The 17,991-nt window shown below is 40.2% G+C and overlaps 1 protein-coding gene across 1 annotated transcript in view; it reads left to right on the top strand.

Moving 5' to 3' along the window:
• Window positions 1-17,991, top strand: part of fbxl17 (F-box and leucine-rich repeat protein 17) — a 259,221-nt gene that overhangs the window by 74,243 nt on the left and 166,987 nt on the right. Inside the window, exon 7 of the mRNA XM_059336420.1 lies at window positions 12,617-12,724. Within this exon, the coding sequence (XP_059192403.1) occupies window positions 12,617-12,724 (108 nt within the window). The remainder of the gene's footprint in view (window positions 1-12,616; window positions 12,725-17,991) is intronic.

Raw genomic sequence — 17,991 nt, 5'->3', positions numbered from 1 at the left:
TATGGCCTTTTTGTCACAGTATACAGTGGAGAGATGTGAAGAATCCCTGGGTAGCTGGTGGGTGGTGAAAATGGATGACCACGCTCCCCCTCAGCCCAGCTCATGTACTGAGTACATGTTTAAAGATTTAAGACTTTTTCTTTTCACATTTGCTGGTTCCAGTTTCTCAAATGTAAAGATTGAAAGGCTTTTCTTGGTAAACATGGTTAAGTAGATATCTGGGTTTTTGGCCTTTGGTCGAATAAAACAAGCAATTTGTTATTATTTTTGCAGCTTTTAATAGACAAATAAATCTGTCAATCCATCAAGAAAATAATCAGCAGATTAATCAATCAAGGTAATAATAATTAGTTGCAGCCATACTAAAGTTCGATACCCTCTTTTAACCTGTGAGCATCCCTTTAAAAAACTCTCTTGCTTATATAACAATATTTCCACTTTGATTGAGTTAACTTTTGTTAAACCCTTTCCATAATGTCACTAGGTTATGCCACTGATTAGCACCAACGCTGACTTTAATGCATTGCATCAAACACTGCAGTGCTCTATAATGCAGCTGCAGTAACTCCAGTGGAAACCAGGAAAATAGCAGGTATTTGCCCCAAAGGGCAAACATGGGAAAATGGCTCAATCTGATGGAAAGTAATAAAACCTTCAATTTTGAAGCCAGTGCTTTTAAATTGAAAGGCTGATATGATAGAATGCATGATTTTAGTTTTGTGTGATAGGCAACAAGTCGCCTTGGGATCACAAATTGTAGGTTTATTCGGTTTCAATGGGGACATTTTTGTCCTCAGGGGTCTCTGAGTCTGCATTTTGACTACACTGTTTATTACAGACTTATTATAGGAGCTAAGGCTGAACTTCCAGGATTCTTAAAAAAAAAACTAAAAATATATGCATTAACACAGGCAAAATGACTGGGGAATTCAAAATGAAAAAGCCCAAAAATGTCCCCATGTGCGGCACAAGGGTTAAGACTGACTTGCTTGAGAAAATAACAAAGACCCCACTTAAATCATTGTTGTCACTAAATACCACTTATTTGGTTCTCCTCTGGCTTTCCCTCCGCTAGCTGTTTTCCTGTGTAAATAATGTAAGAGCATGGCCTTTTGCTTGCTTTGTTTTACACATTGACCCTCTGACTGCGCTGTGTGTTCTCCTGCAATTTCCAGCAGAAAATAACGAGCCGGATAAAGGTTAAGAGAAGCAAAAAAAAAGATGGTGAGAGAGCAACAGAGGGAGTGACGGATGTGTTGGTTGTTTACACTAAAACCTCAGAGAGACAAAGAAAGAGAGAGAGTCACCAACTCTTTTTTCCGTTTATAAAGCAAAATGCAGACTGCCCACAGTGTGGCGTCACGGGTAGTCAAGTGGTAAGGGAGTGGTTATGTCATCGCTGACAGTTGGTGCTCCGTGTTGCCCAGCAGCAGGTCACGGTAACACCACACACACATCCAGACCCCCGCTGGTGGTTAAAGGTCTGCTTGGTGTGAGGACTTGACAGCCCACACACACACAAATGCACACACCAATACAAACAAGCATCACTACTGCTATCTTTCAGTTGTGACCTGTTTTGACTTCCACGCTAGGACTCTTCTGCGAGGGCATGGGTGGGCGTTAAAGAGCAGCCCATCCTGTCTTACAATAGAGTGACGACTGGCAAAAAAACATTCTGACTGTTTTCTAAAGTTTAAACTGCCTTCCACAGAGGGGTTTATCAAGTCTGCCGCGTCCGTATATTAAATTATCTTGCTAAAAAAACCTTTAGACATGAATGTAGCACAATTATATTATGATAGCAATGCACCGAGTCACTTTCAGAACTTTACGCTTCATTAAATCAAAATGAATTCTTGGGAATAGTATTTCATTTACTTTTGAAGACTTGATGGAGACAGAAGAACCTCTAATACGTTTCAGAGGATTTCCTGCAACTGGCAATGAAGTGACTTCTTATGCAAAGCCGATGGATAGGCATGAAGATGGATTGTTAATAGAATGTGTTGCAGTGTATTCAGTAATCATTATTAATCTGTGTGTCGGCGGATTCTTTCTCAGCTCGGCCCAGTGTTCATAAAGCTCGGTTAATTAGACTGATTGATTAGATGGTGGTGATTCAGCGCTCTCATCACGGCTCCTCATCCCGTCAGGCCTCTAATAAGATCAGATTGCTCTCATATTCATATTCACACACACACACACACACACACACACACACACACACACACACACACACACACACACACACAAACACACCCACAGCTTGTTTGGCCTGTCATAGCACCTCTCCATCTTTCTCACCGCGTGTCTGTCACATCCATATTCAGACAGGATTTACAGGCATGAAAGAGGCAGCCAAGCTTGCCAAAGCAATACACTGAAGACTAGAAGTTACATTATGTTAACATGAGAAGATTGCAAATCTCTCATCCCTCCCCCTCTCCTACCTCTTCTTCCTCTTTCCCTTCTTCTTCTCCTCCTTTTGTCTCTCGCTGTGATCCATCCTGTGTCCCTGTCTCATCACGTCTCATAAATATGACTCGTCCCCTCTGTTTAGCCAAAGAAAACATCACACTGGATAACTGGAGAACAGGAATATGTCTAGACGCTACTCTGTACTTGGTGTATCTGCGTGAATGTTTTCACGTCTGTGTCTGAGAAAGCCCGACACATCGCAACTCCTTGTTTTTCAGCAGATTTTAATTTGAATCATCTTTGCTAAAGCTTTTGTTGCTCCTCTTCTGATCAATACACATGCGTAGCTCCAAGCAAACCGCCCTGCACTTAGTGCACAGTGCCTGCTCATCAGCACAGAGACAGCACAGTAAAGAGACTCTCCCTCGCTGTAGTAAAACTTTACGACTTTCCGTGTTGCTTTTGTCTCCAGGCATCGGATATTACAGAGGATGATAAGTATTCATTTAGATTTTTGCCAGATCACCAGTCCTCAGCGTCAATACAGCCCATCTGAGCTCTTTAAAAAGAGACAAAGTTTGAGGTGTGTGCACGGCTTTTATGAGTGTGCACCTGTGTGTTTGTGTGTGTGTGTGTGTGTGTGTGTGCGTGTGTGTGTTCCAAGGCTGTGATGAACCCACTGCAGTATCACCCCTAAGAGAGTATTTATGGAGAAAATGATTACCTTGGAAAGAACAGAACTTTGATGAAAATCGTCCCACTTCAATTTGCACCTCGCAGGCCTGCAGTTGGTGTCCTTGTTTATGGGTAATATTGGAAATCTGTAAAATTGCACAGAGTAATTCAGTAACCGGGAGCTTTCATAAAGACATTGTGATATTCAGTGCCTTGAGTTTTACCATCTTTGTCACTATGAAAAAGTAGTATATGGTACTTTGTTTCAAACTGGTCCAAGGACTTGGGTGTTGTTGAGACGAGTTTTTCATCTACTTTGCTTCTGAGGATTCCTCAATGCGGCAGATGTGAAAGCTACACTTTGTGTAATGTGTTTAAGTTTTTCATAATTTATATTTATTCATATCAATACAGATTGTAAAATGAAACAAATGATGGGGGAACATTCATTTGACATATCATTTACCTGATAGTGTTTATAGGCTAAACTGCATGATATGATACGATATGATATGTGTTTTTTCTTGAATGCTATGGCCTACTCATGTATCCAAATAGCCATTATAGCAACCCCTCTGCTATTAGAAACATTTACACACCTAAAGCATGTCTGTTGACCTGTTTATATAAATAAAAAGAGATTCAATATATGGTTACTGGCCACTGTATTAGCTAGCGTAGTGTACCTTATAAAGTGGCTGGCGTGGTCCTCTGCTGCTGTTGCCCATCTGCTTTGATGTTCGACTTGTTGTGCATTCAGAGATGCTCTTCTGCATACCTTGGTTGTTACGAGTGGTTATTTGAGTTACTGTTTTATCATCTCGATCCAGTCTCTCCTCTGACCTCTGGCATTAACAAGGTATTTTGGCTCACCGGATATTTTCTCTTTTTTTGGACCATTCTCTGTAAAGGCTAGAGATGTTTGTGTGTAAAAATCCCAGTAGGTCAGCAGTTTGTGAAATACTCAGAACACTACAAAAACCATGCCACCTTTCTTCTCCATTCTGATGTTCGCTCTGAACTTCAGCAGGACGTCTCCATCATGTCTACATGTCCAAATGCACTGAGTTGCTGACATATGATTGGCTGATTAGATAGTTGCATGAATGAGCAGTTGAACAGGTGTACATAATAAAGTGGCCAGTAAGTGTAAAGCTGAGTGTAAGGCTGTGTTCAGATCACAGCCCCAACAAATATTGTTGTTGTGAGCAGTTTCATGTAGGAACAATACTAGAAAGAATATAGTTCTGTTAACAACAAGGTTTGTGGATTACCTTGAGTAACCGGGTCATCATTTCTGGAAGTGACATTGCTGTTGAATTCTTCAAATCAATTTTTTGCTGCTTTGAGCATCACAAGGTAAGTTCCACTGTATTCGTGAGAAGGCAGACATCTCTAGGGCCGATATATTCAACACTTTGCAACTCACCAGAACTATGTAGAATGATGAAAAGCACTACATGTAGGAGAAGAAAATATGGATTTTTCCATCATGTCTACATGTCCAAATGCACTGAGTTGCTGACATATGATTGGCTGATTAGATAGTTGCATGAATGAGCAGTTGAACAGGTGTACATAATAAAGTGGCCAGTAAGTGTAAAGCTGAGTGTAAGGCTGTGTTCAGATCACAGCCCCAACAAATATTGTTGTTGTGAGCAGTTTCATGTAGGAACAATACTAGAAAGAATATAGTTCTGTTAACAACAAGGTTTGTGGATTACCTTGAGTAACCGGGTCATCATTTCTGGAAGTGACATTGCTGTTGAATTCTTCAAATCAATTTTTTGCTGCTTTGAGCATCACAAGGTAAGTTCCACTGTATTCGTGAGAAGGCAGACATCTCTAGGGCCGATATATTCAACACTTTGCAACTCACCAGAACTATGTAGAATGATGAAAAGCACTACATGTAGGAGAAGAAAATATGGATTTTTGATTTTGGGATGAACTCTTTAACATTGCTAAAAAACACAATGCACGTGTAAGACTTGGGCACCTCTGTCATTAGCTGTGTTCTGTTGGTTTCGGTCCATGACACTGAGAAAGATCTACGGTGTGTGTCAGCATCCAAATAAATGGCACATTGCATTAAGTTAAAAAAATAACAACCCAACAACTTTGAATATAAAAAACTAGATGTTTGCAGTCAGCGTTTGAGTTGCTTTTGGCTGCATCCTTTTCTTTGGTCAAGATGACAAAATTCTCCCTGTTGTTGAACATTTGGTAAATCCTTGAAACTTAGCAACTTAATGATGCTGCCTACTCTTGTTTGAGTGACAAATGGTTTCTGGCAACCAGTAAAATGTAGCGCATTCGGAATGAGGTACTTTTCTCAACTCTCGCTCGCTCAGGTTTTTGGCTGGTCACCCATCAGCCGCAGCTGGATGGGAGGTCTAACGAGGATCGACTAGCTCCAGTTGGCAACAGAAGCAAAAAGTTTAAAAGTTCTGCTGTGCTTTACTTTTTTTTCATGCAGCTGTATTTTTGTCATGCCGCTGTGTGAGTGTGTGTGTGATTGTGTATCAGACTTTCAAACATAGACAAATGACAGTGTGCCTGCCCTCCACACACTCCCTGCCACCGCTCTCACTGATGAAACCTGCTTCACCTGAATGTGTGTGTGTATGAGGGTAGAATACACACAAAGGAAAGAACACAATTAATGATGTGAGAGGAGGGTGTTTTCTCACTGGGTTGTTTTTGTTGGTGAGTTGGGATGTTAAACTTTAGTAGGTGGGAGGGAGAGAAAACTATTGAACAAAGGATGAAAGGGATGAGCTGCAATCTGCTGTGGTCTTTCTTCTTCTACATCTCTTTTTCCTGTATGTTTGATGGAGTCAAACGAGTCGTATGATAGACGATATTGACAAGCTTAAATGCCCTTATTGGATGAGAAGTGGCCCCTGGGTGCTGCCCCAGCGTTTTGTAAGAACAGACCGCCAGACAAAAACCACACACTCACATACAGCATTACCCCTTTTTGCTACCACAGCACTCTCAACAATTACCTTCCAGCTCTTTAAGACACACACACACACACACACACACACACACACACACACACACACACACACACACACACACACACACACACACACACACACACACACACAAAGGCTATCTTTATGACTGCAGCATTTCCACCATTCCAGCCCACTTTTTTTCTCCTGCTTTCCTTACCTCCTTCACCCAGAGACCATTAAACCAGATCCCTCCTAAAAGGCTTTAAGGCCTCTCTTGGCGAGCCACTTCTTCTCCAAAGCCCTGCCATGGCTCTTTTCATGTTTTTAAATCAAAGTCCATGAAAGGTTGAGGGATAGGAGGAGAAGGGGAAGAGGGAGGGGGGGCAAAGAGAAATTTGGGACGGGTTTTTGTGTTTGTGGGTTGGAGACAAACCTTAGTTACAAACCCATATGGTCTTACTCACACACACACACACACACACACACGCTCACACACACACGCTCACACACAAACTTAATCTGATACGGTACACGGCCTCCTGGCCTGTTCTGCTCTGGTGGAATTTTATTTTTTCTCCTCTGTCTCCCCTCTCACCTGCTGAGAGTTACTGTAGATGTGTAACCTGCTCTGTTTCTTTTTGTCCCTTCTGCTTTCACACACAAGTGTATACACCCACACACACACACAGCTGCACCAACACACTCTTGCAACACCAATATGAAAGACAGTCTGGAGGTGGCCTCTGCTGTGATTCGCTTGCCTCTCTCGCAGACGGTTCTGATTTAAGGATCACAACGGTGCGTAGCTTTTCTGATTCTGCTGGTAGTCAACCTGAAAATGTTTTCCTTGATGGTTTTTTGGCAGAGGCCATGTTGGGTGGAGCTCCGGCCAGCTTACTTCACCTGCCAGCTGCTCAGCTCAGACTTGTCCTTCTGGAGGCTTTTTTTTCCTCCCCAAGTTTCATACTCAAAAAGAAAACTCTGGTCTATAGTCTCCCGCCTATCTCCACCTGGCCCAGCAGATCAGATTCCATATGCATCAGTGTCTCAGAGTGTGAGCGCTGACTCACCCTCAGTTAATCTTTTCTGACTGCAGGGAGTTGTGTGGTGGGTCCAAACCTGAGGCGTAGAATTTTAAGGTGCATCCAGTTATTGATTGCTCTGAAAAACTGTTCTGTACAAAGCTAGCAGGAACACTGAGCTGCTACAACTTGCACAGCTGTGTCTAGGATGAACTGTTCTGTTTTGGGTGATAAGTTTTATTCCTTTTTTAAAAAGGCTTAAAATACAGATGGAAGGAGCAAAAGTACTGTCCAACTATACACAACTCCCTCCTACTTGGTTTTTCGCTCTTTTTACATTTTTTTTTTACATTTTACTCACTGTGAACTTGTATTTCATGCAATACATACGTTCTGCACCTCTATGGAAGCACAATCATGGCTAGAGGTGTGAACAACTCAAAAATGTCTTTTGTGCGCTATTTTGGAATAAAATAAAATTGAATTTATATATCCAACACTTTTCCAAGTGCCTGCAAGTAGGCCTGGGACGATAACAAATTTTGCTGGACGATATATTGTCCCACAAATTATTGCCATGCACACCCTTTCAAATACAATACACTTTTATTTCTCAGTGTTTTTTACCATTGTAATTGTAATTTTAAGAACGTTTAAATATCCTAAATAAATAAAACAAACTTTTTTTTTTTTTTTTTTTTAAAGGGCAGCATTTATTTTCCGATGTAGCAAACTCCACTTTCTGTGAGCGCACAGCGTTTATATTTACTTTGTCGACCAGTGTTGACTGTCGGGACGAAGGCTCTGCATCTCCAGGTGCAGTTTTTTTCCCCAGCTGGGAAAACTGGGTCGGGTGGTTCTGCTTTAGATGGGCATGCAAGTTTGTTGTGGTGGCTTTTTTTGTTGCCACCACTTTTGAACAAATTCGGCATACAGGCTCGTCCGTGTGTTGATGGGCTCACCTTTTTCATTTGGTTTGAAACCTACATATTCCCACACCGGGGCTGTGGCATTTGGCTTTGCAATCATCTTTTTTCCTCGCGTTGCTCCGCACGAGGCTCACCTGCTGCACTCTGTGTGTAGCCAATGCTAGCGGCCCAGCCTTCCCCACAGAGACAAAGAGACTGGATGACTGACAGGAGGGTTCAATCCGCTCATTCTGCTATGGAACAAAAGCGCCCAGGTGCTGAGATCGAGCACAGAGTGAACCCTCAGCCTGCTTGGAGGCAACAGACGAGGAAAACAAACACGCATGCGCATGGCGATATATCGAGGCTGGCAAAATTATTGAGTTCATTTAATTTATCGTGTGATTAATTGATTTATTGATTATCGGCCCAGGCCTACCTGCAAGTATCAAAAAAATGGGTCCCCACATGCTATACATATTGAACTATTTGCATTTTTACCTCTGTTTGCTACCTCTCCTGTCCTCTCCTCTCTGCTCTGTGTAAGCAGCCTGCTGTTCTGTCTGATTTTCAGTAAATATTTGTTGCGTGATTGTTCATCTCAGTGAAATCAATCATGGCTTTGGAGTACTTAAGAATTGAATGTTTTAAACAGGATCTGGTTATTCCAAACATTTTTTTAAATTTATTTTTTTAACAACGTTTCAATGAGACATATGGACAGAAATATCGCAATTTTAAGCTTCATTGTTACTTTTTTTCTTATGTTCAATGACTCCGAAAATCGAAATTTCAACAATAATGCCTGTTTTTACTTTTTATGAGAAATTATCTTTGGTGATCTTCTAAAGAAAATAATCGATTATATTTCCGACCAATAGCGGCCCCTTGTTAACCTCACCTTAACATTTGTTAATTAGCACACAATTAAAACACAAAGTACAGCAGAGGCTGATGGGTAAGTCATTAGTTTTGCAGGTATTTGGTCAAAGTGTTTAAACTTTGACATGATGGAGGGGTGAGAAAAAAAGTTGAATTACCAAAGTGATTAAAATTTATCCTTAGGGAAGCATACCAGCGTACCGTAAGAGTACCAGATTTAATAGAAATCATGTCTTCATTATGTGACTGAAATTTTGTCACAATCCATTTAGTCAATGTTGAAATATTTCAGTGAACTTTGAGCAGCTGTTGGCACTATAGAAAAAGTAAGGACATTGCCAAAATCAGTAAGATTCATCCCCTTGGGACCATGAAAGTTTGTACAAAAGGTCAGGGCAATCAATCCAGTAGTTGTTCAGATATTTCAGTCTGGACCAAAGTGGTCACGATCCTTTATGAACCATTTTGCACTTTACCAGCACTTTGGCTGCCTTCTGATGAGATGAGAAACATATCTTCAGCAGAGTTATAGGAGGGGTTTTATCCAGATAAGTCATACTGTATGTGACTCGGTGAAAGATAAATGGACACCTTGTTCTTTTCTTTTTGTGACTTCTCTTTCCCCTCGCTGTCTCTGGGTTTTCCATCTTCCTCTGCCTCGACTCAGTAACCTTTAAGGTAGAGCTAAAGGGGGGAGGAAGCGAGATGGAGAGAGAGTGAGAGTGAGAGGGAGAGGCAACATTAGAGTGAAGTATATAGACAAGTATAGTGATCAGTAAAGAGCAAGGCGTAATCAGTGTTAGTAGGGAACGCATCAGATGGATCTATGAGCCCACCAGGCTGTGGCTGAACACAAGTCAGGCAGAGAGAATGACTTTGTGTTCCCGGCTGTCTGGTCACAGTGTGACATCCACCAGCAGTATGACTCTGTCCCTTGCATCAAAACATACAGATTTCAACTCAAAAAGGACTAGGCTGAAGCATGGCAGATATGCACATGTGACCAAAAACTCGATAGAATATTATATCATATCGTAAAGATACAGTTTTCTTCCTGTAATCTTAATTTTCTAAACTTGTATAATCTATGTTATATATTTAAATAAACATACAGTACCAAAAGTCAAACATTTGGACATGCCTTGTCATTCAATGGTTTTTATTTTTTTTTATTTATTATTTCCAACATTGTAGATTAATACTGAAGACATAAGAACTATGAAAGAACACATATGGAATTATGTAGTAAACAAAAAAGGGTTGAAGAAACCACAATATGTTGTTTATTTTAGATTATTCAAAGTAGCCACCTTTTGTGTTGATGACAGCTTTGCTCGCTTCTGTTATTCTCTCAGTCAGCTTCATGAGGTGATCACCTGGAATGGTTTTAATTAACAACTACTTTGCGCCTTGTCAAAAGTTAATTTGTGGATTTTTTTCAACAAGTTCTCCAACATAAACACAGAAGCGGTTGTGTGTGAGTACCACAAATCACGGCACGTATCGCGGCACGGCTCGCTGGCTCGTGGTACAACATCGCGTTCTAAAAATCGCAGACACGTACGGTCCACGGTTGTTTAAAAAGGCTGCAATTTCTGTGGATTTATGCTGTTAAACCACTGACCTTAGGTTTAGGGTAAAAAAACTTCTGGTAAGGCATTATAAAAGTAACTATTAAATAGTAAATAAATGTACGTAAATGCCGGAAATAAAGTAGTTACAAGGGTCACGTGACTGCCGCACGTTACGTAAAAAACATAAGTTACATTCAAGAACACGGTTCAGGTAACTTAAGTTAAAAATGGTTTACTTTTGTTTTCACACGGGATGCGAACCCCGCGCTCCTGGGTGAAAGTCTGTTGCTTGTTTTACCCATTCACCTCCCCAGCCCCCCTTTGAGTGAAAATTAAGCTTAAGTTTACTAGGTTCTGTAAAGGAAATAGAGAGCTAGAATCTCCTAGCCTCTCTCTTGTGAATTAGTATTTTTCTTTCAAAGTTCTGTGTTTAAAATCCTGCCATCATATACACATACTTTTCAGGTACAAACCTAAATGCATAAGTAGAGAAAATTATAGATATTAGGTTCACAACTGTAAAAAGTTTCAGGCACACTTTTTTTATGCTCTAATATTCTATAAAACAATAACATTTTTGCGATCTGTCTCACTGTGGTTGCCTCCTATCTGTAACTGTTTGGAAACCTTCCTGCATTATGACTAATAATTCAGTCAGACTGCTCAGAATCATTATTTCGCATTGGAAACAAATGAGTGAGTAAAGAAATGGCAGAGCTTTCCCCTGCTGGTTCTTTGGCTTCATTTGTATTAATCTGAAGAGTTGATGACATTTCTAGGAGTTGATTCCAAGGACACCAGCAGGACTAATACTGATTTGTATTTTAGTTGTCATTTGTACAGAAATTGTGTCTGAAAACTTATTATATCAAAATAGTATTTGAGCAATTGTAATGTTAACGGTACATGGCCATTGTAGTCTATAGTGAGTCTCTTTTTTGTCCTTCTCTTGTCTGTGTGAGCTGTCTTGTTAGCTCATCATGTTATGTTTTCTTATTTTTTTTTCTTATCCAGCAGAATTACAGCAAAACCAGATTTTCATAAAGTTAGTGGAAGGGTGTAGCATAAGTCAGGGAACAATCATTATATTTTGCAGTGGATCCGAATCACAGGATGGATACACAAATAGTTTTTCACTTTTGTAATCATGGCAAGATACGGCCTTGGCGAAGGTCTGCCTTCTCTGAGTGCTCGTCTAGTATTTAAGCGTCTTTCAAATTTTCTCTCCTACTTCTTACTAAACATTAAAGTTCAGGGATTCTATTCATCTACATTTCAAAACATGTCAGTTAGATTGCAGTGCATTTTAACTGTGTTTCTATGCAGCTAGTTGATGTGCTTTTTGCATGTATTCAAATGTTTTTCATTGCCTGACTTACTTTTTGGGGGGAATTTCATAAAGAAGCATTAAACATTTTGACAGGGGTGGCAGGAAAAAAGTGATTTTTTGTTCTCTAATGTTCTTTGATGTTTGTTTTCTTTGTTTTCCCAGTTAATCACAGCGTAGAGTCAACTCTCTCTGTTCTGTCTCTCTTCTTCTCAACTTATTTTGTCTCTGTGATTGATGAAGAGTTTGAGGAAGCACAGAGGAAACCTTCAGAGAGAACAAACAATCTCCCACATATTGTTGCCGTGTTGAGTGTGATGAGGGAGGCGAGGTAGCTATCAATACCCCTATTGATGACTACAGTGGAAGCTGGTGGAAATGTTCTGCTTCCTTATTGATCTCTGATCCATTATGAGCTGTTAGTAGACGGCTGGGTGAAGGATGGGGAACGCTCCATCCATCATAGGTGGACGCCTACGCTGCTTGGCAGACGTGCTCTTTTAGCTGTTTTGTCCGTTATCGTCCTCCTGCTCCTCTCCTTCTGTGATTCTCCTTTTTTCTGCTGCTTGTCACACACAAAACACACAAATTACTGCTTTCCACACTGTGAACTGTCCAACAAAGTATTTCAGATGTCTTTTCCGCAGGCATATCATACTTTATCTTGATATTGGAAATTTGAATGAATAAAACATCAGCCTGTACTGAGGGAAGAATTAAATCAAATTGGTATTTAAAAGACAAACATGAACCTATTATAACTATAGGGATAAAGAGGCTTTTTATGTGCAATACTTACCTAATTCTCTTCCTCTCTTCTCCCTGTTATCCTGTCCTCCAGGTCACTGATCGATCTGTGCGAGCCGTTGCAGAGCATTGTCCTGAGCTGCAGTTTGTTGGCTTCATGGGATGCCCAGTGACCTCTCAGGGAGTCATCCACCTGACTGCGGTAAGCATCACACACTCATATTGGGGTTGAGGTTTTCTCTTAAATTTGCTCTCTTGAAAAAGTCTAAAAGGTTTATTTTAAACTGCTGAATTGTTCGTATCTTTGTTCTTATAATGCTTGATCTCATTCTCCTTGTAAGTTAAAAGCCAGTTGATCTCAATTAGCAAAGGTAAACGCTCAGCCGATCCCCATAAAAGGGCATGAGACTGCCGTGTGCACACAGACATTAAAATAGAAAAGTTGAGATAATTAAGTCAAGAATGCCCAAATGAAAATCAAAAGACAATGGAGCAATGGACTCCATATTAAGTTGTATCAGTAGTGGATATAGAATAACACGCACAACAAACAGGCCAACAGGACATCATTGTAACTCACCCGGTGGTGCTTTGACTCTATAATTAGCTAGATCAATTACTGATTATTGGATGGCATAGTTCTAATTAACAAAACGGTAGTGAATTAAAGTGTTAGTGTAGTGTTCATTTAATTTAAAAGGCCATTTTGCCTTTTAAACTAAATAAATATGAATAATTATTCAAAAATTGGGTTTTAATGAGACATTTCTCCTTAATATTTGGTGAATTGACCCTCAGTTGTGGCCTTTTATATGACCTTGAGTACTTTAGATACTGTATTTCTTCCGGCACAGTTAACAGAAGGTTAATTTCAGTAAACAGTTTCTCTGCTTTGAAGTAATTACTTGTTTGAGTAAATGTCAACAGAAGTTTTAGCGTGACTAAGATTTTTGTCTAATCCTGTTACCGTGGGCCAGCTCTCAACGTTGCTGCCGGCCATGCATTGTCTCCAGGGGGGGAAATGAACTTTTGGAGAGTAAACTCAGGACCTCGCTGTGTGTTTTATCTCAGACTTAGTTCTGAAGTTATTTCGTGTTAACTTTTAAATCTCATGAAAGCCTAATGAGATGAATCCTAATAATACGCTGCTGTTCTGACTACACCCTGCTGTTTGGATATTACCATGCTAATGAGCAGGGCTCCGTGGTTTTAAGATGTTCCGTGCCATATAAACATGGACACACATGCACTCACACGGTGATTTGCTTGGATTGAATTCACCAGGAAACACTGCACCTTGGTTTTCTTCTCATTTATTTCCTTCTCTGAACACAACATCCATTTAGAATGTGTGTGCGCGCCAATGAGTGAGTGTGTTTGGCATGTCCGCACCCATGTGTGCTTGTGTAATACAATTCGATTTGTGTTTGATGTACTTGGGTGTACTCGCAAGTGTGAACGTACCCTTGTGGGCTGCGTGCGTCCATTCCTCCTCAAATGCAATTACAGTTGTGTTAATAGGACTGAGACACCCGATGCCACGCTGCATTATTAGATTAAACAGCAGATTAATTTGTGCTCATAGTTTTGGCCCCCTATCATCTCTGCAGCCTCCACTGACCTTGGCCAGTGTGTTGTAGACAGACAGTAATGAAGCCAGCCAGTCATAACAGCATTAGCATACCTGGAGGTGGACGCATACACATCCACCCACACGCGCAGTCTAGCACACCTCATTATTATTTATTACAGTATTAACCAAGGTGAAGTTTTAGGAGTTCAGATGAGCAAGTTAATAATTCAGATAATATTTTTAGATATTTTTTAAAGCCGAAGTCTTGTTTCAACTAAAAAAATACAAAAAAATAAAAATATTTTGAGTTTTAAGAAGACAGATACCAGGGATGCAGACAGGGCCATTTTTTCCAACTTGACACACACAAATAAATAAATAAATAAATAAATAATGCACAAGCATACACACAGAAATTACACTTTTTACTACACACACATACATACCGATCCACTTATATAACCTCTAGTGCTGTAAAATACAACTGTTCTGCAGTAACGTCGTTAACTATTTTGTTTAGCATTGCGGTAAGTAGTGCAGTACAACGCTACCTTTAACTATAACCTCCATAATAAACATTTAATTGAAATTTACAAATGTGATGTAAATGAAACCTAAACATTATAAAACTATCTTAACTTGGATTGCAATCAATTGTAAAGGTGTGCCTAAAAAAGTGGCCACTGAGTGTATTTTTTTGTTGTTGTTGTATTTTTTAGCTGTAGGCCGCTAATGAGACTGCAGTACAGAAATGCCAAAGATATGTGTGAGTAAATTTAGAAACCATTACGAAGTCTGTCTACTAGAGAGCACTGATAAGTCTGTTTTTTTCAATCTTTCAGTAAAAAAGCCGATTTTTCTATATACATTACTGTGCTAAAGTCTTAGGCAGGTGTGAAAAATTGCTGTAAAATAAGAATGCTTTCAAAATAGAAATGTTAATAGATTATTTTTTATCAATTAACAAAATGCAAAGTGAGTGAACAGAAAAAAAAATCTAAATCAAATCAATATTTGGTGTGACCACCCTTTGCCTTGAAACCACCATAGATTGTTCTCTGCATTTTTCACACCTGCCTAAGACTTTTACACAGTACTGAATATCTACAGTATGTTGGATTTTCTAGACTCTCAAATCAGTCACAAAATCCTGACTCAGTCTGGCTATCTCTCATTATACCGATCCGTCACTGACGGAGTGTGCTATGGTGAGGAAATGTTTCCACCTGTTAATAAACTTGTGAATAGATTTTCGTTGGTTGGGTTTAAATCTGGAATATTGCCAGATAGGTGCCTTTCCTTTGACGCCAAATCTTCATTTTTTTCTTTTTTTATTCGATGAATGTGACCGCTAAAATGCAAATGTAAGCTAAATATTTCTCTATATATAATGCAAAGTGAGGGCACTGGACACGTAATGTAATGGAAAATAGCTCACAAAGGGTGAACAAACTTTACAGAAGTTACCCCAGCAACAATAACATAATATTCGACATTTAACATTATGAAATACTTATTTTTACAGCACAGGAAAGCTTAAGAACTCACAGACTCTTCACTATTCAACCAGCCTAGCTGTTATTACGCTGACAGGGTCATAACCTAAATTAAACATAATTTATGAGTCATGGTGAGGAAGAAATTTTTCAAGGATAATAATTTGACCACATTCATTTTGTCTGTTCAGATTTCGAGTCAAATCATACCTCTCTTTGTTTCTGTCATTTCAGCCATCATTTCTGTGATTCCCCCTCTCCCTCTCTGCCTCTCTACTTCCTCTCTCCGTCCCCCTATAATCTGTGACAGTAATTATCTCGTTTAGCAGTTGATTCCTCCTCTCATTCATTCCCACTTGGTCCCATCCAGTGTCGATTGAAAATCATATTCTCGCGTTTAGAATCGTTGCATTTCTGATGACTCCGTGGACCTGCATGCGATTCCAGGACTGTAGCGCTCCTCTCTTGTTCGATTATCATACACTCACTCCCACTTCTTTTCTTCCTCCATTGCTCTCTCTCTCTCTCTCTCTGATAATCTTTCCGACCTCCCCGCTATAGCTGTTCAGCTATCACCAGAAAAAAAGGGAAGAAAATCCATTACTTTTATTAACTTCTCTCATACGACACACTCATTTCAGATTGATATTTTTTAATACTGACTTCTCACAAATTAGGGTGTGAGGAAATCAATTTAAATTGTATTTTCTTAATCAAGTGAGCTGATGGTTGAAATAGGCCACCCATGGTGTCGAGCTCGATGCAGATGGTCTGTAGAGTAACTGTAGAGCTGTGCCATTTGTGCTCCCCTAATGGTTTCTCAGTGTTTCAGTCCTACAGGAGCTTTGCGGTTCCTCCATGATGTGCAACACAACTCAATATTTGTAGTCAGGCGCCGTTTGATAAATCATCATCTTGTTAACGACTAAAAGGCAAAATCAAGATTTCTGCTGGCTGGCTGAGAGAATAAAGCCTGCTAATCGAAAACAAGCTCTCCAACACTTTCCTTACTGGTTGGAAATCAAACATTACACGCGGCTGTAAATGTCAAAACAAAAACTGAGATGATTTTAAGCGCAAACACGTGTCTGATGTGGTTCATTTTGTGTGTTGCCGTGCCAGGGATACACTGTAAATTTTTATTTATGGTTGGTGTTGAGATTGAAGCTCAAAGCTAGCTCTAAGCTCTTGACGTTAATAATAGTTTTATTGATGAGGCTTGTCACATCCCGAGGCTGTGTAATGGATACAAAACATGTCGGGTGGAGGCTTTGTGGGTGTCCCAGAGCTTTCAGTGATTTGGTGCTCTCCCTCAGCAGCTAATTTGCAGACCTTATATGTGTTTTCTTGTGGACCTGTATGAGATAAATCACGCCTCCTTATTCACTTGCAGGAGGTTCACCCTTTAGTCAAGCCTGTGACAAGCCACAGAGGTGGAAGTGCAATGGATGTGTGTAGGCGTTAGCTGTTATTAAAAGGGTGGAAGGCTTCAGTCTGCCAGTGTAAGATGTGTGTGTATTTCAGAAAATATGCTGTATTTTCTGTGCTCTCCCTCTGCTTTTCACACAGCCTTGGTCACACTTTAAAAAAGAAAAAACACCATCAGAGTCATTATCCATCTCTTTGAACAGTGGTGTTACCTGTAACCCTCTGTAAACTCTTTCTCTTTTTAACTCTTCTTTTTTGAGTGTTTTTGTGTCTCTCTCTCTCTCTCTCTCTCTCTCTCTCGCTCTCTCTCTCTCTCCTACACACTCTCCCACCGTCTCTCCATCTTCCTGTCAAGCGGTGCTCTTTTCTTCTGGTAGTGATTAAGTCCAAGGTCGGCTCTATCAGAGAGCCAGTGTTCTGGGTGCCAGAGAGCTTTCATTCCCCGAGCCTTAGATGTCCCACTGATGGCTTCCCTTTGCTTGTCATGCCTTCCCACAATGCCCCTCCTCATACATCAGCCTATCACTGCCCTTAGACACTTTGGGCCTCAAAATGCCTTTTTTTTTTTTTTTTTGTGTATGTGTGAGTGTGAAAGTTCCCACCCTCGGGAGAGAGAGAGAGAGAGGAGGCCAGAGACATAACAAATGTAGAGACTGTTGAAGAATGTGTCCGAGATGAAAAGAGGTATATTTGGAAACTGTAATAGCTATGTGTTGTCTCTCTGATGTGCAGAACGCGGATGTTTCTGGTTTTAATTTCGGGTCTTGTAGATTAATTCAGCCGTGCCGCTCCAGTGCTTTTGTTGTTCTTCTGCATAAAAAAGTTAGGACCTTTGATAAATGCTCTCTACATTTGACAGAATTGGACCGTGGGCAATACCTCATTCTCTGTGTGTGTTTATGAGCAAATAAAACAGTCTGGTTTGTGACAGGGAAGCTATTTAATTTCATAACCAGAATCATATGTTCTATC

This window comes from Centropristis striata, chromosome 7 (genome assembly GCF_030273125.1).
Source record: "Centropristis striata isolate RG_2023a ecotype Rhode Island chromosome 7, C.striata_1.0, whole genome shotgun sequence".
Taxonomy (NCBI): Eukaryota; Metazoa; Chordata; class Actinopteri; order Perciformes; family Serranidae; genus Centropristis; species Centropristis striata.
The sequence above is the reverse complement of the archived record's forward strand: the minus strand, read 5'-3'. Positions and strand labels throughout refer to the sequence as shown.